At 43.8% G+C, this 21529-nt stretch overlaps 1 protein-coding gene across 2 annotated transcripts in view; it reads left to right on the top strand.

The window, feature by feature from the left end:
• AGK (acylglycerol kinase) overlaps positions 1–21529 on the top strand; it is a 157164-nt gene that overhangs the window by 18036 nt on the left and 117599 nt on the right. Inside the window, exons 2-3 of one of the 2 annotated variants that reach the window (XM_077469256.1) lie at positions 17350–17396; positions 17529–17651. In XM_077469256.1, the coding sequence (XP_077325382.1) occupies positions 17542–17651 (110 nt within the window). In that variant the 5' untranslated portion in view covers positions 17350–17396; positions 17529–17541. The remainder of the gene's footprint in view (positions 1–17349; positions 17397–17528; positions 17652–21529) is intronic. The other variant, XM_077469255.1, reaches the window with a different exon arrangement.

Here is a 21529-nt window from a genome sequence, read left to right as displayed (position 1 = left end):
TCTGTTTTATGGGGTGAGAGTATATTACTTATATTGCTTGGCTACAAAAACTGAGTGCTCCTGGAAGGAGGAGGGGTTATATAGGGGAGTCAACTTCCTGTATTGGTTATACCAGTGTCAATACCTGAAGGTAGGCCTATAACCCACCAAGTAATTACTTGAGACACTGTGTCCTATGATGTACTCCAAGAAAAGGATTTTACAGGTAAGCTGTTTTAAAAATCCTATTTTTTTCTTGTTTGGGATAGATTGGTAAGGGGCTAGAACCACTTTCAGGTTTTATTTGCTCATAAAATAGAAAAATCCAGCTCGCCAAGCTTCAATTGTTTATAGGGTGAGTCAACAAAACAAGTGACAAAGAAAAAGTGCCAGATACATTTTTGTTGTTTTGTTGAGTCATCAATAAACAACCAAGGCTCATTACGGGGTTCTGGCTTTTTATTTTATTTTATGAGCTATAAAAGAGTATCAACGACATGCACTCCCTATTAGTGGCTTTGAGAGTCAGGTGCTGTATGACTTTGTCTATATGTTTTTTATTGCTGTCTGTGCCCCCTTTAGAGTGATTCAATCCAATCTCCAGTGTCACCAGGAATTTAAGTGAGTGTAAATCCAAAATTTTGCATTTTCACCAGAAAAGTTATAAAAAGAGACAATGGAGACACTTAATCCTGTGGCAACTAAAGCAATTCAGTAGGGGCTGGTCAAGATTCAAACCATCTATGGGTAGACTGAGATGGGTTTCCGACCCACCATCTTCGAGCATCAGCGGGAACAACGGAGCCGCTGTTAAAGCAAGCAGAGCCGATGCTTCCTGTATAGCGTCGGCTCCTTCACAGGCAGAGTGATACCAAATGTACTCCGCCTATGACAGGAAGCAGAGAGGCTCTGCTCTCTACTGCAGCTGCATGCTTCCTGCGATCTCAGACAGCAGCCAGCAGTACCAGCCACCAGCAGTACACGGCAGCAGTACCAGTACATACTAGCGGTACCAGTACCAGCCAGCAGTACCAATACACACTAGCAGTACCAGCCAGCAGTACCAACCAGCAGTACCAGCCAGTGGTATCTGCCAGCAGTACCATCCTGGAGGACAGCCAGCAGCAGTCACCAGTTATAACCACCTGGGGGACAGCAGCAACCAGCTGCAGGAATCCTGAGGAAGAAGTGAAGATCAAGGTCAGTTGAGATGTAGGTAAACTGCTGTGCATCAGTATGAAAGCAGCCTTAGGCCCCTTTCACACGATCGGTCCGATCGAGTCTGCCTGTCTGTTTTTCAGGCAGACCCTCCATTCACCTCCATTCAGACTTGTGTCTGCTTACACCCGCCAATCTGCAATCCGATCTACTTAAAAAAACAGAAGGGGATCTGTCCCCTTCTGTCTAGGCAGATCGGAGGGCCCTTAGGGTAGAGCGGGCTGCATCCATGTCTGCTCTACATATACAGAGTGGACACCGACCTGCCATCTGCCCTTTACGCTCATTGTGGCCTGCGACTGGTTACCAAGTCGCTAAATGGACCCTCGCTCCTGAAAAGGTTGGGCACCCCTGCTCCAGAATTTGCTAGGGGTTCCTTGAGAAATCCCTGCCTCTCACATAAGTTTACAGTGACACCCTTGATTTAGCAGAGATTCCCTGAGACCAGAATGTATTTGTATTTTTTTTTTTTTTAAGGGTTCCTCCATGTTGAAAAAGGCTGCTTTAGAAGTACACATAACTCTAATGGTTAAATGCTAGCAAAGCAGTACTGACAGCGCTGACGTTCTTCTTGCTGTCACATCAGTCCCCAGGTTGGGATGAAGCACCCAGGTGTATCAGCTGTTGACATTGATTTTATCTCTCAGACAGAGTCAAGCAGAGCAGTGACATGGAGTGATAGCAGTCAGACATTAACAGAGACTGCATTGCTGTCCTTTAACATCCTCAGGGATGCTCGATCTGCTGTACAGATAACCAGCTTGTACTGTATTCGCTGATAACTGACTCCTTATTATACAACACAAGCCTACATTAAATCAGGGCTGAAGACCGATATAAAAGACCCATATTTGATCCAGTTTTATGTTTATTAACAAATATAGGTTTCATTATATACATTCTCTGTACAGCAGCACAGACTGGGATAGTAAGGCCCCTTTCACACGATCGGCCCGCTCGGATCCGCCTGTCGTTTTTTCCGGCGGATCTGAGCGGGGCGCCCATTTGAATTCTATGGGCATCCAATCAGATAAGATCCACTCAAAACAGACGAATGGCGATACGTTCGTGACCAGTCCAGTGGATCAGATTGGATGGGATCGGATGAAAACAGACAGGCTGTCCGTTCTCATCCGATCTTCCCATAGGGCTGCTATAGGGGTCAGTCAGCCTCTGCTGATCGTACATGTGCTGGGAATAAACATGCTGACCAGAATTAGGAGCAGAATGATGCTTCACCAGTACATCCCTCGATTGCAACCCACAGTGCTGTAAATATAACACTAAGCCCTTGTACACACGGTCGGAGATTCCGACAACCAAATCTGTCGGATTTTGTCCGAAACTGAAAATCCGACGTGATGACGTTATTTCATTACGACGGGACTATGTTCACGCTAGTAGCCAATAGCTTTGGTGTAGGAATTTGATCTGAGCATGCGTGGCACTTCGTCCGATCGGAATTCTCTACACATGATCGGAGTATGTCCGATCGGAGCATTTTGTCTGAAAATTTTACCAACAAGTTGGAAATGTTGGTCCGTCGGATACTCAGACGGAAACAGTCCGATGTAGACCACACACAGTCGGAATATCCAAAAAAACGGTCCGATCGGACACATTCCGTCGAAATCTCCGACCGCGTGTACAAGGGCTTAGAGCTTGCTGACATGGACAAAGAGCAGAGTGGTGTCCATCAATGTTGCTACAACTTTATTGTATTGCTATTGTTAGAATTTAAAACTAAACTCCAGGCAAACATATTCAGTTCATAAAAGTTCAGACACACAAATATACCACAAAGGATTTGTTGTTCCGTCCAGCCACTTTCTTGATTTCTACTCTTCTGTCATATAGCGGAAGCATGGCACTACTTTCACTGTTTAGAAATGCAATGGGGTCATCTCCACGCCCCCACAGCCTATTGAATGGATAATGTGGAAGCAGCAGCAAGCTGACAAGTCACCGCTGCTAAAACTGGCCATACTGGCCATAGACGGTACACTGTTCTTTCCTGCTGCCATGGGTTGCAGAAAAGAAAATCACTTGATTCCCTCATCAACACAGTGTTGATGAGGGAATCCCTTCAGCGTTGCGGGGGGGGGGGGGGGGTTGGATTTGGGTTGACACACACACACAGTGATTATAGCTAGAACTTAAATCTACCCTGATTGGCTCCTAGAGGTTTCTCTCCCTCCTGTGAGTCTGAGAGGCTGTGCAAGTGAAGACTGAGGATGAAATCGGGAAGGATTCTGGTACCTAATATGCCCACAGATCTTTTTTATTTATTTTTTTGGTTCAGCCAGAAGAAAAAACAAAACAAAAAAAAAGTTAAGATTCCCCCATCCACACAAGCAAGGTGGATGGAGGAATCCTTCCTGCTGTGCCATTGTATTCTGTTGATCAACAAAAGTTTCCCAACATTCCTGTTTGATTCATAGTTTCATAGTTAGTAAGCTTGAATAAAGACACCAGTCCATCCATTTCAACCCGAGTGTCTACAATTGTCCCTATCCCTGTACTTTACACACTCACATTGGTCCCTACCCACAATCCAAGGTCCCCATTCATATACTAGGGCCAATTTTGGACAGAAACCAATTAACCTACCTGCATGTCTTTGGTCTGTGGGAGGAAACCGGAGTACCCGGAGGAAACCCACGCAGGCACAGGGAGAACATGCAAACTCCAGGCAGGGAGTGTCCTGGTTGGGATTCGAACCAGCGACCCTTCTTACTGCTAGGTGAGAGTGCTAGCCACTACACCACTGTGCCGCCTACCATTGAAGTAGGCCGTTACATTGACGTCAAATGAGCAGAAATGGAGCTGGTTGATTTTGAAATGGCTGAATTTCAACCCATCTATGGACAGCATTACCTGGGTTGCATATGAAAATAATGTAAAAAGGGGGGGAATTTGGGACTTTAAATGAAGCAAAACATAATGCTTCCATCCCGATAATCGATAAAAATTGAAGGGGGGTTGGCACTTTAAATGAAGCAATTGTATAGTAAGAATAAACAATAAGTAATATTTAATTGATGACATTCATCTACAATCATAAAGAGTGTAAATTTATTTCATATATATACATGATGCACATAAAGCATAGACATAGGTAGAATAATACAGTCAAAATGGCACAAGATCAATGTCAAATAAATAAATATGTAAAAAGGAGAGAATGATTTGAAAAAATAAAAATGAAGTAAAATAAAAATAATAATAATAATAAAAATATAGAAAAAAAATATAAATGCTATGGCACAAAAATGCCACAGTGACAGACCCAAGACTGGCACGTGTACCCACAAGGTATATATAAGTCTATTGGCTAATATAAAAACAATATCATAGAGTATTGATAATAACTAGGTAGGGATCAATCCATATGGAATACAACTGTGTCATTTGGTATAGCTCGACGCGTTTCGTGGATTTTCCCACTCATCAGGAGCAGATGCACCAGAGATTCCTGTCAAGGTATATAAAATATGTCAATATTTAAAGTAGGATTATACATGAAGTTGTATGCCAATCGAGGGCTCACCGAACAAACTCACCAAACCAGATAGCGCACGCAGCGCATGGTGACCGGCGCAGGATGAGCCACGGAAGTAGACCCCAACACGGGAGCTGAGGCGGCATAATAGGAAGGTGCAACATTTGACGAACAGTGGATGTGTACAAAGTGAACAGCCAATATCAGTGTAACCGGGCTTGATAATGGTGTAATGAGTGGAGCAGGTATATCTGGGGAATAAGAAAACAAAAAAATAAAATAAAAATAAAAATAAAATAGAATTGTTTTATGTTGAGTATGTGTGTTAGCATAAAAAAGTGTGTTATATATAAATTGTATTGTGTTGTGAGCATGGTGTGATTATAAAAGGGTGATTACCATGATATGAGAATTGAAAAAGAAAAAATATTATTAATTATGTATGTGATTAAATGAATGAATAATAAGTGAGGAATTGTATGAATGTGACAAATGAATAGTAAGAATGTGTGAATATAAAAACATGAAAAAAAACCACCGGTGAGGAAAGAAACAAGCAGAAAAAAATCGAAGAGTGAACCAAAAGAAAAGAAAAAAAGAGCCCGAGCACCAACCTAAAAAAAGAGGGAAAAACATACCATGATGCTGTACTCTTTGGATATTCTTTGTTAAGCTTCTTATTTATTATTATTTTTATTGTTTCTATTTATTTGTATTAACATAAATTGGCCGTGTATACGGCATATTTAATCTTGACCGACAGTATTCCTGACGCTGGCCCATTGTCCCCACAGGTTAGGCTCCCTTTTAGACACCTTATGCAGGCTCTCAGCCTGACTAGTGATATGCTCCGTGTGGTTACTTTGGCGCAGGGATTTGGCTTTGGTTCTGTCCCCCTTCGCGGGACTTGCGATGCGATCAGTGGGTCCTCCCTCTTCTCCTATGTTTGGGAGATTTGGGCGGACACCCCTCCTCGCATCGGCGCCACGCCCGTCAAGCTATTCAGCTGTGGCAGTGGGTATGCCGCGTGTGTGATGCCTGGGATGATGTCACACGCCGGCGCCCAGCTGCAAAATCTGGTTGTCTCCACGGGGGAGTTTCAGTGCCGGCTACGGAGTGATTACTCATTCCTGGTGAGGTCTCGCCCCCCCCATTGGTTCACTGTGTGGCGCTGGCGGCATATATAGATACCCCCCACTCAGAGCTGGCCGTCCATCGGACCGGTCCCTGTCTGGGGGTACTGCACACCTGGTGTATTCTTATGCCGGTGGTGCTTTGGTGCAGCATCATGGTATGTTTTTCCCTCTTTTTTTAGGTTGGTGCTCTGTCTCTTTTTTTTTTTTTTTTTTTTTTTTTTTGGTTCACTTTTCGATTTTTTTTTCTGCTTGTTTCTTTCCTCACCGGTGGGCTTTTTTCATGTTTTTATATTCACACATTCTTACTATTCATTTGTCACATTCATACAATTCCTCACTTATTATTCATTCATTTAATCACATACATCATTAATAATATTTTTTCTTTTTCAATTCTCATATCATGGTAATCACCCTTTTATAATCACACCATGCTCAAAACACAATACAATTTATATATAACACACTTTTTTATGCTAACACACATACTCAACATAAAACAATTCTATTTTATTTTTATTTTATTTTTTTTTTTTGTTTTCTTATTCCCCAGATATACCTGCTCCACTCATTACACCATTATCAAGCCCGGTTACACTGATATTGGCTGTTCACTTTGTACACATCCACTGTTCGTCAAATGTTGCACCTTCCTATTATGCCGCCTCAGCTCCCGTGTTGGGGTCTACTTCCGTGGCTCATCCTGCGCCGGTCACCATGTGCTGCGTGCGCTATCTGGTTTGGTGAGATTGCTCGGTGAGCCCTCGATTGGCATACAACTTCATGTATAATCCTACTTTAAATATTGACATATTTTATATACCTTGACAGGAATCTCTGGTGCATCTGTTTCTGATGAGTGGAAAAATCCACGAAATGCGTCGAGCTATACCAAATGACACAGTTGTATTCCATATGGATTGATCCCTATGATATTGTTTTTATATTAGCCAATAGACTTATATATACCTTGTGGGTACACGTGCCAGTCTTGGGTCTGTCACTGTGGCATTTTTGTGCCATAGCATTTATATTTTTTTTCTATATTTTTATTTTTATTTTTATTATTTTTATTTTACTTCATTTTTATTTTTTCAAATCATTCTCTCCTTTTTACATATTTATTTATTTGACATTGATCTTGTGCCATTTTGACTGTATTATTCTACCTATGTCTATGCTTTATGTGCATCATGTGTATATATATATATATGAAATAAATTTACACTCTTTATGATTGTAGATGAATGTCATCAATTAAATATTTAAAGATTACTTATTGTTTATTCTTACTATACAATTGCTTCATTTAAAGTCCCAACCCCCCTTCAATTTTTAATGAAAATAATGTAATTTTTATCTAAAATTATATCATATGTATCATATAATATATATATATATATATATATATATATATATATATATATATATATATATAATCTCATATTGTTTCATTTCATATAAAAGAAATGCTTAACATTATTAGCCACTTCTGGAGTGCCCACTGCCATTATACGTCGGCACTTTGAAGAGGAATATCGTTGGTATGGCAGCAGCTAGCTGCCATAACCCCGGTATCCCCTTCTTCAGTGGGCGGTTCGCTTTCAGATAAAAGTGGTCTCTGTGGTGGATTCACCGCAAGATCACTTATACGGCGGGAGAGGGGCCCCCCACCATGCTCCAGTGCCCTCGAGTCCGCTCTCCTCTGTGGTATGGAGCTGAGTGAGGGGAAGATGGCCCCCCACATGGCTCCATACCAATGCAGGGCAGAAACAACGTCACTTCCACCCATAGCTCTTAAAGCAACATTTTCTCTTTTTTTTTTTTCAACTTTTTGACCCCAGATCTCATATTTAAGAGGTCCTGAAATGCTTTTTTTTATTAAAAGGGATGTTAACATTTTATTTTTACACGGTTCTTTAAAAAAAAAAAAAGGTAAAATAAATAAGTAAAAACAAAAAAAAAAATGTAAACGCGCCCTGTCCCGCCGAGCTCACACGCAGAAGCAAACGCATACGTTTGTAAAACGGTGTTCAAACCACACATCGGTAGAGCGAGAGCAATAATTAACCCTAGACCGCCCTAGACCTCCTCTGTAACTGAAAACAAGCAACCTGTAGAATTTTTTTTTTAAACGTCACATATGGAGATTTTTAGGGGTAAAAGTTTGTCGCCATTCCACGAGTGTGACATGCTTGGTATCAATATATTCTGCGTAACATCATCTTTCACAGTTTAAAAAGGATTAGGCTAATTTTACTGTTGTCTTATTTTTTTTTATTCCAAAAAGTGTATTTTTTCCCAAATAAGTTGAAAGACTGCTGCGCAAATATAGTGTGACAGAAAGTATTGCAATGACTGCTATTTTATTCTCTAGAGTGTTAGAAAAAATATATGTATAATGTTTGGGGGTTCTAAGTACATTTTCTATAAAAAAAAAAAAAAAAAATGATTTTAACTTGTAAACAACAAGTTTGAAAAATAGGCGCAGTCTTAAAGTGTAGAAAAAACGAGAGAGACCCAGCAGGAAGTAAATCTCTGCAAAGGGAGGGCAATCCCCTGTTAGACATTTGTAGCAGTTATAGGTGTCCCCATTAGAAGATTTCCTCTCACCTCCTGTTCCTGTGACAACTTGAACACTTTGGATTTCCCATCACTTTGTGTACCAATGGCAATGTCCACAGGGCAAATGAGGAGGGTTAAAATATAACTAAAGGCAACTTTTGTTTTTAGTTTTGGGTAGAATTGGGAGGGATTAGAACCCCTGTCAGGTTTTTTATTGCTGTCTGTGCCCCCGTTTGGTAGATTCACCATCTCTATTTGTTCTGCTTAACATTATCATTGAAAGTGAAAGTAAAACTAAATCCCAAACTTAGGGTTGTCCCCAGAAAAGTAATGGAGTGGAAATCTTGCAATAGGGGCCCTAGTACTGGTAATCTGGGGGCCCCCAAAGTATTACCTTAATTTGCAAGGATTTCCTCTCACTCCCTATTTGGCTATGGGACAGGATGTGAATGGAAATCTCTGCAATGGGACACAGTTTGCTCTATCCCAAATGGAAAATAAAGTTTTGCTTATAGTTCTACTTTAATCTCCCAGGATTACACAGCACAGATGGCAATAAAAAACCTGGCAGAGGTCCTAACCCTTTCCTATGCTATACAAAATGTAATGTTTTGGCTTTACATACACTTTAAATTGTGTTATTTATTTCAGCCTGGAACTCCACATTAATCTTGGATCCCAACTGTGACATTCTAAAATATTTTATAATGGCTTCTTTTTGTCTAATTACTGCTTTGTAACGAATGAAGATTACAGATGATTTGGAGAAAGGCAGTGAGCCAATCACACAAGCAGGGAGATTTTTTGCCAGTATTAGAATGTTATAGCTTGCTGGAATGGCTTAGTTGTAGTTATGTTAGTGCTGCACGATTCTGGCTAAAATGAGAATCGCGATTTCTCTTTCGTTCATTGATGGACACGGCTCCTTTAATTCTTGACCTTAGGGTTATCACGCCACCTTCAGGAGAGGACTAGGCAGAACATGTAACACATGTAAAAACAGCAAGACTGCACAGCACCGCCCAAGGGGCGGTCCCTCTGGTTATAACCCCTCACCCTGCTTCCTGCAGCTCAGTTTTTTTTCTGCCTAGTGTAGGAGAAGGACCTGGCTCCCTGAGGGGACCATTGGTCCTGGGATTTTGTTCACTTTTTCTAAAATTTTTGATCCTGTGATCTACAATCAACAGCCGGCTGGGTGACAGGCTGGATAATATAGATCCTTGTAGTCTCCCCATCCTGGCCAACGAGCGTGAGCAGACCCTAGCTATGCGCTGGGTCGGCCACGACATTCCCCTTCTGCTCCAGGGGCCGCCGGTGAGGTATATGCTCCGGGGCACACACATGACATGCTGTCCATGTCACAGTGTGCCGTGGCCAACAGCCATTGCCGCGGCCATTTTCCTGTAATATTATGCAGTGTATGGGCTGTCAGACATTTTCTAGAAGGTCCGGTGGCCATTTTCTTGTAGCCTCAGTGCGTTTTTACCTCTAGTAAATTTTCACTCTGAGCACTTTGTGACTGAAACAGGACAGAGCGGCAGCACAGCGCAGCACTCGGTCAGGGTGGTGAGTCCTGCCGAGGGGCCCCTCAGTCTGTGAGCAGCTAGGAGGGTGAGATTCGTGTACCTTGCCTTAAGTCCCTAAGTTGTGGCAGGCGAGTAAGGGTCAGAATGGCGCCAGTAGCTTGCGCTTCTTCCCCAGACATGCTATTGCAACTGGCTCACCTGCAGAAAATGCGGTGTTTCTGGACACTTTTTGTCGGCGGTCCTGCAGACCTTTGTTGCCAGGGTGGAAGCATTGTGCAGGAGCAAGGGGGGTATAAAACGCCCCCTCCCCCCCCCCCCCGTCTTCTGGGTAGAGCTCTGATTCAGACTCGGGTCCCGCGGTAACTGGTGGCCCCTGTTCTGACGTGTCAGAAGATGCGGACCAGGACCGTTCTGATAGTGAGAATGACTCTGTCCAGGTTAGCGCAGGAAAAAGCGCTAGTAGGAGCACTTATCACTGCGGTGTGGGATACCCTGAAGATACAGGATGCAGCAGGAACCTCTGCTGAGGTGGCGGTCCCTTTCGGGTCCCACAAACCGGCCCGCACACCTAAGGTGTTTCCGTATTTGAGTTATTTTGATAAGTTCATCTACAAGGAATGGGTAAGTCCACAGCGGGTCTTTTCAGTCCCAAGAAGAATGGTGGTGCGTTACCCCTTAGAGGAGACCCTCCAGAAAAAATGGACGTCTCCTCCAGTCGTTGACCCCCCCCCCCCCCGGTATCCAGGTTAAATAAAGTAAACACGATTTCGGTAGAAGGGACTCCTGCCTTCAAGGACCCTGCCGACAGGAGGGCCGAGGCAGTGGCCCAGTCCATGTTTATGGTAGTGGGGTCAGCGTTACGAACCTGTGCTAGCCACGGCCTTGGTGTCGCAGACGCTTACTGAATGGGCAAAGTTGTTGCACCGTGAATTGGAGAAGCAACAGTCTCTTCTGGTCTGTGTAGAGCTGGCAGACCAGTTGGTGCATGAACTTAAGTATGTCTGTGATGCGGCCCTGGATATGGTCCCCCTGCTCTCTAGAGCATCTGTATCAGCAGTGGTGCTACGGCGCCTAATTTGGCTAACATGCTGGTGTGTGGACCAGGCATCTAAAAAAGCACTGGCAGATTTGTTCTTCCAAAGTGAGAGGCTTTTTAGAGCTTCGCTGGCTGACATTATTAAAAATGTTACCGGTGGGAAGAGCACGTTGCTTCCACTGTCCAGAAAGGGTAAGGAGCCACGCCGTAGCCAAAGGCCCTCCTTTTCTGCTCAGAAACGGCTTTTTTGCCCACCCGGGTCGGCAGGAAAGCGTTCCCAGTCCGACAAGGTTGCCTGCTGAAGGACAAAAGCGTCCCTGGTTTCGCAAGCCAAACAAATCTGCAAGCAAAAATGTTACTGCATGAAGGTTAGCCCCCGCCCAACTCTCGGGTTGGGTGGTCGCCTTCAGGAGTTTTCAGCTTGGTGGACCTCTATACTGGCCAACCAATGGGTCTGCAAACTGGTTTCATCAGGATACAAGATAGTTTTTCTTGTCCACCAAACAGATTTTTTCCCTCCAACCTACCTCTACTTCTGGCTCATCGGAAAGCCCTGTTTGGGGCAGTACAAGACCTGCTACTGCGCGGGATGAGGGTACCTGTACTGATGCTGGAAAGGTTTCAGAGATTCTACTCCAATCTGTTTGTAGTCCCCAAAAAGGAAGGGGTATGTTCAATCCTGGACTTGAAGGCACTCCACAGCTTTGTGAAAGTGCAAAGATTCAGGATGGAATCAGTTTGCTCTGTGGTCGCTGCACTTCATCGGGGGACTTCCTGGCATCCTTGGATATCTAGGAAGTGTACTTACACCATATGCCTCAGGCATCAGAGGTTTCTGTGATTTGCAGTCAGGGAAGAACACTACCAGTTTGTGGCTCTACCTTTTGGCCTAGTGTTAGCTTAAATTCTGGCGGTGCTAAGACAACGTGGGATCACAATCATGGGTTACCTAGATGACCTCCTTCTGAGGGCAGCTTTCGCCTCAGAATTAAGGGAAGATGTAGCGATCACCATGCAGACTCTCCGGGAGTTTGGTTGGGTGCTGAACCTAAAGAAGTCGGTGTTAGTGCCGACTCAGTACCTGGGCTTACTGTTGGACTCCTCAGAAGCGAGAGTTTTTCTCCCTTCAGACAAGCTGCAGACTATTCAAGCTGCGGTGTGGCTAATGGTGAATCGCAGGTGGTCCTTGTTGCGCTTCTGCATGCGAGTTCTGGGCCACATGGTAGCCACTTTCAAAGCAGTACACACTCGAGTCCTACAAAAGGAGATTTTGTCAAAATGGGACAAATCCCCGTTATCCCTGGATTGTCAAATTCGGGTGAGCTAGCTAGTCCGGTATTCCCTTGTCTGGTGGCTGAGGCCTCCGAACCTTCAGTCCGGGAGATCGTTCTTTCCTCTCCATTGGACGGTGTTCACAGTGGACATCAGCTTGACCGGTTGGGGGGGGGGGGGGGGGAGTTCTGGGAGTACAGTTGGCCCAGGGCCTTTGGTCGCGGGAAGAATCCCAACTGCTGATCAATGTGCTTGAGCTTCAGGCGATCAGGCTGTGCCTCTCCACATGGTCAATGAGGCTACAAGAGCGCCCAATCAGGATCCAGTTGGACAACGCCACGGCGGTGGTATACGTCAATCATCAAGGACAAACAAGGAGCTCAGCGACAGCACAGGAGGTTGCTCACATCCTCCAGTGGGCAGAGCGACACTTGCCGGCCTTGTCGGCCATATACATCCTGGGCGAAGAAACCTGGCAGGCGGACTACCTATGTCGTCAGGTGCTGGACCCAGGGGAATGGTCATTGCATCCGGAGGTATTCCGGCTCCTTTGCCTAAGGTGGGGTACCCCAGATGTGGACCCCCTGGCCTTTCGGCTCAATTGGAAGGTGCAGAGGTTTGTATCCAGGACAAGAGACCCCAGGGCGAACGCGTTGGTGGCTCCATGGGGGCTTTATCGACTGATTTACGCCTTTCCCCCGCACTCAAACTTCTACCATGTCTGCTGCGCAGATTGGAGGTCGGGGGGATTCCAGTAATTCTGATTGCCCCATATTGGCCTTGGCATTCTTGGTACGCGACCTAGTACAACTGGTGGTGGCTGTTCCTTGGTGGCTACCGGCTGCGAGAGGACTGAAACTTCATCCTGCTTTACCGTCGTCGGTTTTAACGGCATGGCTGCTGAAAACCAGGTGCTGAAAGGCCAAGGTCTGTCAGAATCGGTAATTTCCACTATGCTGAGGGCATGGAAGTCGTCTTCTCGTAAGATTTACCTTTCTTACATGGAAGGCTTACATCACCATGTGTGAGGAGATGGGGTGGCATCCACGCACTTATTCAGTTTCCAGGATCCTGCTGTTTTTGCAGTGGCTCAGAAACCTGCCTTAAGCACCATCAAGGGACAGATATCGGCCTTGGCTGTCTTTTTTTTTTTTTTTTTCCAATGTCCCTTGGCGACTCACTCATTGGTGCATGACAAGGCTGCTAACTTTTGTGCAAGGGGTTTGTCATGTAGTCCCTCCGGTTCAACCACCGCTACCTCTATGGGATCTGAATCTTCTGCTATCGGCGCTTCAGAAACCGCCATTTGAAAACATTAGGGAGATTCCCTTAACTCTTTCTCAGAAAGTAGTCTTTCTAGTGGCTATTACATCTGCCAGGAGGGTTTCTGAGTTAGCAGCCTTGTCATGCAAGTCTCCCTACCTGGTCATCTACAAGGATAAAGAGGTGCTAGGTCCCCAGCCCTCTTTACTTCTAAAAGTGGTTTCGGCATTCCATCTAAATGAGGACATCGTTTTACCATTCTTATGTCCTAAGCCAACACATCTGAAAGAGGTTGCCTTACATTCCCTGGCCGTGGTCCGGGCTCTACGGGTGTCTCTGTCTGCTACGGCTCCTTTCTGGAAGTCAGACTCTGTCTCGCTGGCTGGTCCGAAGAAAGATATGGCGGTCTCGTCGTTGCCACCATTTCTCGGTGGATCAGACAGATCGTGGTTCAGGCCTATGCCTTAAAGAGGTGGGTGCCCCATTTTCCTGTCAGAACTCATTCCACCAGGGCAATTGTTACTTCCTGAGCTTTCCGACATCAAGCGCTTGTCTCCCAGGTGTGTAAGGCGGCGACCTGGTCGTCTATTCACACTTTCGCTAAGTTGTACAAAGTTGATATAAGCACATCTGCGGATGCTAGCTTTGGCCGCAAGGTTTTGCAGGCGGCTGTGTAAGGTTGCAATATACACTTTAAGTTACAAGTTTGTTGTAATCGCATCTTTTGATGCATATGTTGGCCGCTGGTTTTGATGGAGGCCACTTAAGATGGCAACTCCTCTGTTGAGGTGTTCTTTTTGTTGTGGGTGAAGTTATGTTTTTTGCTGTTTCCACCCCTTGTTTTTTGACACTGCTTGGGGACGTCCCTATGGTCAAGAATTAAAGGAGCTGTATCGGTCAATGAATGAAAGAGAAAATTTGATTTTTGTACTCACCGTAAAATCCTTTTCTCTGAAGTTCATTGACAGACACAGCACCCACCCCTCCTTATTTATGTTTGTGCTGCTTTTTGACGAACTGAGCTGCAGATGGGCCGCCACCTGGGCGGTGCTGTGCAGTCTTGCTGTTTATACATGTGTTACATGTTCTGCCTAGTCCTCTCCTGAAGGAGGCATGATAACTCTAAGGTCAAGAATTAAAGGAGCTGTGTCCGTCAAAGAACTTCAGAGAAAAGGATTTTATGGTGAGTACAAAAATCCCATTTTTTTTTTCTGCTTAGAAGATCACGATTCTCTCACGATTGTTGCGGCGTCACATCACCTTTCACATTAAAGCGGAAAAAAATACTTTTACTGTTTTTTTTGTTTTTGTTTTTTTCATTGAAGTGTATTTTTTCCCCAAAAATTTAGTTTGAAAGACCACTGGGCAAATACAGTGTGACATAAAATAATAATATTGACATTTTATTCCCTAGGGTCTCTGCTAAAATATATATAATATACAGTATATATGTTTGGGGGTTCCAAATAATTTACTAGCAAAAAATATTGATTTTAAAGGGATTGTAAAGTGATAAAAAAAAAATAAAAAATAACAAACATGTTATGCTTACCTCCACTGTGCAGCTCGTTTTGCACAGAGTGGCCCCGAACCTGCTCTTCTGGGGTCCCTCGGCGGCTGTCTCGGCTTCCTCCTGCAGGTGCTTCTCACGTTTTTTTTCACACAGAAGTTTAGCCTTTAGATCTAAGAAGGAAGAGTTAGTTATAATGTTTCATTTTAAAAACTTGGCAGACTGCCATGTTTTCTTTTGACAGCTGATTGAGCAGATAAGTCTCTGCCATTCTTTTATATAAGAAGTGGAAACGCTGCAATATAGATCTCAGGGGGGTAGAATCGAGATCATGATTTTTTAACGATTAATTGTGTAGCTCTAAGTTATATAGGTTATATTATTGAGGTTTTATTTTTAAATATTTATTTACTTTCTTTTCCGTGATGAGTGTTTTTTTTTTTTTTTTTTAAATCAGTCCACCCAAAAGTGATATTTTAGTTACAGGTGAAGATTATTGATCTGTGTCAGCTCCTGGCTGCTTTTATGCTTAGAAAGGTAGATAAGGGGGTCCTGAAAATATTTGTATGTGTTTATTTTTTAATAAGGTTGTCATTCCATGTTAAATGAGCAACTTGGGTATTGAAGTGCCATACCATGATAATTAAGTACAAATACAAGTTTATTTCAGTGATACATTTTTGTGAAGCCAACATGTTTCAGGGACTATACCCTTCATAAGATCTTGGAAAGAAATTGCAACAGTGTATATGGACTCGGTAATCAATCCATAGTTAGATGTTATTAAATGAATGTAAACCCCAATTATTTCTTTTAATTAAGGCTTGTACCTTGTAGAGCATAGGATGTCATTTCATCGGTGCCCAGTCTTGTCACAAAGAGTTAATCCAGCTCTGAGCAGTAATTTAGAAACGATGAGCGTGGCTTTACATCCACTTTAAGCATTTGTTACCCCCAACACTTCATATTCCCGATATGTGCCTTCTGTACCATGTACTTGTATGAGAAAGCATCCTGTTCTCTTTGTATTGCTTCCTTTATGTGAAATCCCTGGTGTTCCTGCCAGTCCCTCTGCTTTTCTTTTAAAAACTGACCATACTAAGCAGGAGAACACATCGTAGTCAGTTCTCTAGCTGTGCTGGCAACTCAGCCTGCTCTCCTCCAATGATCAGTCTTCACTTGTTCTGACACGCCTCCCCCCAGCCCTTATGCAGCTGAGAACAGAGGGAATGTGATCCCTGACATTCCCTCTGTTCCCTCAGGGGTAAAAAAAAGGTATTTAATATGGGTTTTTATTTTATTTTTATTTTTTTTTAAATATCCATACACAAATATTTTGTCTTTCAGTTCTATCCCAAAGTGGATTTCCACCCATTTTTTAAAAGTCCAATTACTGTCATGCCCACCCTGAATACTGTAATAAATGGCAATGCATTTTTTTTATTCTTTGTAAATATAATTTTTTTCACTTTTTTTCTGCAGCACTTCCAGCTGCGGCTGCCTAGGCAATTACGTCACTAGGCAATTTGCAAGGGCTCCTGGGATAGCAATGCCGTGTTTTCCAGGAGTCCTTGCGAATTGCCTAGTGAAGAAATCTTGGGGTATTTCCGGACCGGAAATTACGCGAACGGGAGGACCAGGATGCCATGGTTGACAGGTTGCTATAGCAACGGGGCAAGAACTTCCACTGACACCACCATTGCTATGGCAACCTGTTGAGAAGAAAAAGGAAGCCGCTCAGTGGCTTCACTGCGCAGGTGTGAGATCAGGAGGTGCATGCTGGGTAGCCAGCTGCACTGAATTCCGAAAATCAAGACGAGGGCTTCAGATGCCCACAAATGACCTGGAACCTGCCTGCTTCTGAGATCTGGTTAGTCTTCATATTTTAACACAAACTACAAGGACTACACGCATGACATGTTCTAAATGTTGCTAGATATGACAAAACAGGTACAGACAAATGTTTAAAAAAAAAAAAAGCATTTGGGGGACTGGAACTCCGCTTTAAAATAAAGGGCTTGTTTTAAAAGGTGATCATTTACAATCCCTTTTAAGTTTTCACAGCAGTCTCGCAGAGGATCGTCAAGACTGCTTATACGAGCTGCTGACTGGATGCTGTGCCAACTTGGTTTAACATCCAACTATAGCTTGATTATTGAGTACATATACATTTTGTTTTTTTCTAAGTCCTGATGAAAGGACCAGAGGTACTGCTGCTGGAACGTGTTGGCTTTACAAAGAATTTGTCATTGGAATAAACTTGTATTTGAATATTACAGCATGGTGATTCAATACCTAACTTGCTTATCCCTATTTTTTTTTATGTCTTGATACTCCAACAGTGAGACCTCTATGACATAGTGGTGGGAACGGCTCATGTTGGACACAGGTGTGTAGACTTGGGAACTCGGCACAGAAATTATATCTATAGAGTCCCCAAATGATGGGGAAAAAAACGTCAGCTGGTTGAACTTTTGGTTGGGCTGAAAGTTGAGTTTGTATATGCTTTGTCTCTGTACAGTCTCAACGCAGAAATGTCAAGAGTAGTTCGTATCTTTAAGACACTTCGTAACCATTGGAAAAAAAGTACGGTGGGATTTTGCCTGCTGACGTACGGAGGCCACTGGATGTATGGTAAACACTGGTATGAATTATTTTTTTCCCATTCAATTATTTATATTTCTCTGACAGTTTACACTGCGCTTTACATACTGTACATTCACATCAGCACACCCTTCTAGGCGCTTCTCTCAAGGGCTCTAACTCACATTAATACTAGGACCAATTTGGACATCAGTCAATTAATTTATTAGTATGTATTTGGAGTGTGGGGGGAAACTTGAGCACCCTAAGGCAGCAGGGCTAACCGCTAAGCCACTCTACTGCCTTTTTTTTTTCCCTGCAGGAAATTGACATTTAAAGTGGTTCTAAAGGCAGAAGCTTTGTAGAGGGGTTGTAAAGGTAAATATTTTTTCACCTTAATGCATTCTAAAGTGGATGGATTGAAAGCAGCGCAGCCATTGGCTCGCGCTGCTGTCAATCACATCCAATGGCGTGGCGCACCGGGGGCGCGGCCGAGTCATACAGTGAGCGGCTATAGCTGGTGGCTGTATCACGGGAGCGCCCCCCCCCCCCCCCCCCCGCAAGTGCTTCTCACCATGCGAGGGAGCTCGCATGAACGTGAGAAGTACTTGCGGGGGGAAACCGAGACAGAAGACCAGGTTTGGGGTCACTCTGTGCAAAACGAGCTGCACAGTGGAGGTAAGTATAACATGTTTTATTTTTATTTTTTTAAATAACACTTTACAACCCCTTTAATGCATTCTATGCATTAGGATAAAAAGCCTTCTATGTGCAGCAGCCCCCTAACACTTACCCAAGCCCCCTCTTGATCTAGCGATGTTGCACGAAAGACTCTGCTGTCCAGGACTCTCCCTCCATATTGGCTGAGACAGCAGCGAAGCGCCATTGGCTCCTGCTGTTGTCAATCAAAGTCCATAAGCCAATGAAGAGAGAGAGGGGGCGGGGCTGCACCACGGCTCCATGTCTGAATGGACACGCGGAGCTGCGGCTGGGCTCGGGTGCCCCGATAGCAACCTGCTTGCTGTGGGGGCACTCAACAGAAGGGAGGGGCCAGGATTGCCAAAGAGGGACCCGTGAAGAGGAGGATCTGGGCTGCTCTGTGCAAGACCACTGCATAGAGCAAGTAAGTATAGATATGTTTGTTATTTTTAACTAAAAAAAAGAGACTTTACAATCACTTTAAGGACGAAAGCAGCAAATGTTGTACATGCTGGGTATAGTGCATTTCTCTCTGAAAATCTGAGTAAAATGGGTCGTTCCAGACATTGCTAAAAAAAAAAAAAAAAATTTGACTTTAGAATCCCTTTAAATCTGAACATAAGAGAACGGTCTTAAAGTGAAAGTCCAACCTATTCCTAGCTAAGCTTAAATTTGCTCCCATCCCTTTCTAAACCTTATTCTATCTACCCTGTGAAAGAAAGATGTGTATACTTGCCTATTCTGAGAGCAGTCCAGACCAGTCACGTGATCTCCTCAGTGGCCAACTTCAGGGCATAGGAGAGATCAGAGACAATGGCTGCAGAGTCACTTATAGGCTTTACTATGGGGCATCTGTTTTTTGGCTGCCTCTCCACTACACTGAAACCGCTACTGACAGCTGATCATGTGACCAGGCCATTGTTCCATCAAATAGTGCATCCCCGTTGGATAATGCCACTGACTATCTGCCCATGCACAGTATGCAACCTCACTCTAGCTATGTTGATCAGCTGGCGTGAAGGCAACACTGTGCATGCATAGATCGTTGGAGGCATTATCTGACGATCTGCTAATTGGGCATGTAATCGGCAGATTCTGCCTGGTTTTCTGCTCATGCGGGAGAATTGACCGATCACGTGGCAGACAGATTTGGGTGTGTTTGTAGGACAGTGGCTTTTGGTGTATTGCAGGACGGTGGCCCACCCTACAATACCTCCAAGTCCGCCTGTCACAGATCAGCTGGAGTGACGTGTACTGCGCATGCACAGATCATCGGAGGCATTATCCGAAGGGGGTAAGCTATTTGATAGAACACCAGATTTCTCTCAGCATACGTAAGTATACACATCTTCCTTTTACAGAGTAGTTAGAATAGGGTTTAGAAGGGAGTTGGGAGCAGATTTAAGCTTAGTTAGGAATAGGCTGGATTTAGCCTATTTAGCGAGTCACCCATGAACGCTCCCCAGAGAGATGGAATAAACAAGGCAGATCACCGTTCTGACAGGAAAGAAGAAACTGCAGAGGCGATCAAATACCACCAAAAGAAAGCTCTATTTGTGGGAAAAAAGGACATCCATTTTATTTGGGTACATCGTCACACGACCGGGCAATTGTCAGTTAAAATAACGCAGTGCTGTTTCGCAAAAAATGGCCTGAAGTGGTTAAAGCCTAACTCTGGGCAGTGATAAAATTAATTTAAATTGTACCCACCTTTCTAAGCTCATGAAGAATAAATTGTTTTTTCTAGGGAGGTGGACTAAGGCTGGCTTCACAGTAAGGCGGTTTTCAGGGGTTTTAGTCTCAGAAATGGCCTCTAAACGCCTGCAAACCACCCCCCAATTCATTTTAGTGCGAATTTTCACACTGGGGGGATGCGCTTGTGGAATGTTCTGAAAAGGTCTGCAAGCAGCATTTTTGGGGCAGTTAGGGGACGCTGAATGCGCTCCCAAAATGAAATGAATGGGCAGCGCTTCTGAAGTGCCTGAAAAGCAATTCAGAAGCACCATAACACGGTCACTTTTAACCCCTTCTTCGGCCGCAAGCATGGGTTAAAAGCACCTCGCTAGTGGTCGAAAAGTGCAGCTAAAACGATCAGCGATCAGTGGCCCCAGTGTGAAAGTAGCCTATCGGATAGGAATTTACTTAATGAAAGGAAAGTGTTCTTTGGATGAGGTGGAGAGGCAAGGCAGTGACGTCATGATCTCCACCTTGTCCAATTGGAGAATGCTTTGAATTCATGAAGAAGATGCAGAGCAAGGGAACCTCCAAGCACCAGGGCAGCCACTTGGCAAAGGCCAGTGACAATAACGCTAATATCAGTTCCTGCTACAGTGATTTCCAGCTTCCACAGGGATCAACCATGTATGGCGCATGCATAGGTATATTGGTCTAAGTTGGAACAATGTAACTGTGCAAAAATGGCTAAACCTGAAATTCAACGTTCATATTTTGTTTAATGCTGAAGAATATGTAATCCATGGCTCTGCGAGCCTCCTCTCCACTTCTTCAGACCAAGGGTTCCCTAAGCCTGCTGTTCTTGCTTCTTTATAATTAGTCATGCCACCACACCTCAAACAATGCAATCTGTTCCTCTCCTTGCCAGTGCTACAATGTGGGTGGGCACTCCCAAAGCCATCCCATACAAAGCGGGATCAGCGGCCACATCATCAGGAGGAACTTCCAAGACACATACAAAAATGAACTAATATCCATACAGACTGATAATGTATAAAATCTATTTTTTTTTAGACTGACATACTATATCCTCTTATTACTGTATTATTATATGCATTTCATAAATTTCAACACTATATTCCTCATTGATAACAACAGATCTTGCATGTTATATTGCAGCTGTGTGGATGACCCAATGCATTTGAATAAACTCTTCTTCAGGGATTAGAGTGATGGATATCTGCAATATATAGATCCGCAATATTACATCCAAATAATACATAGCATTGTGCGTATAATGTGAAACAAACTAAATTCAGATATTGGTGCTATTATGCAATAACACTTACATTGAGGATACAAGATTTTTACATAGGCCAGTCATATAAGTTAAAAACAAAGGTCCATATAACATCAGTCTTTCCGCCAGGGGCCACCCAAGCCCATAGGAAGCAGGGACATGAGTAGAAATACCAGAGAGGTCCCCCACTATACACTGTAAACAACAGAAAGCAGTAGAACTGGAAATCACATCCTATCCTCCTGTAGTATACACTTGAGTCCATG

The sequence above is a fragment of the Lithobates pipiens genome, unplaced genomic scaffold, assembly GCF_037356315.1.
Source record: "Lithobates pipiens isolate NorthernLeopardFrog02 unplaced genomic scaffold, aLitPip1_a1.2 Scaffold_8, whole genome shotgun sequence".
Classification (NCBI taxonomy): domain Eukaryota; kingdom Metazoa; phylum Chordata; class Amphibia; order Anura; family Ranidae; genus Lithobates; species Lithobates pipiens.
Note: the sequence above shows the minus strand (reverse complement) of the source record. Positions and strands in the feature narration are given on the sequence as shown.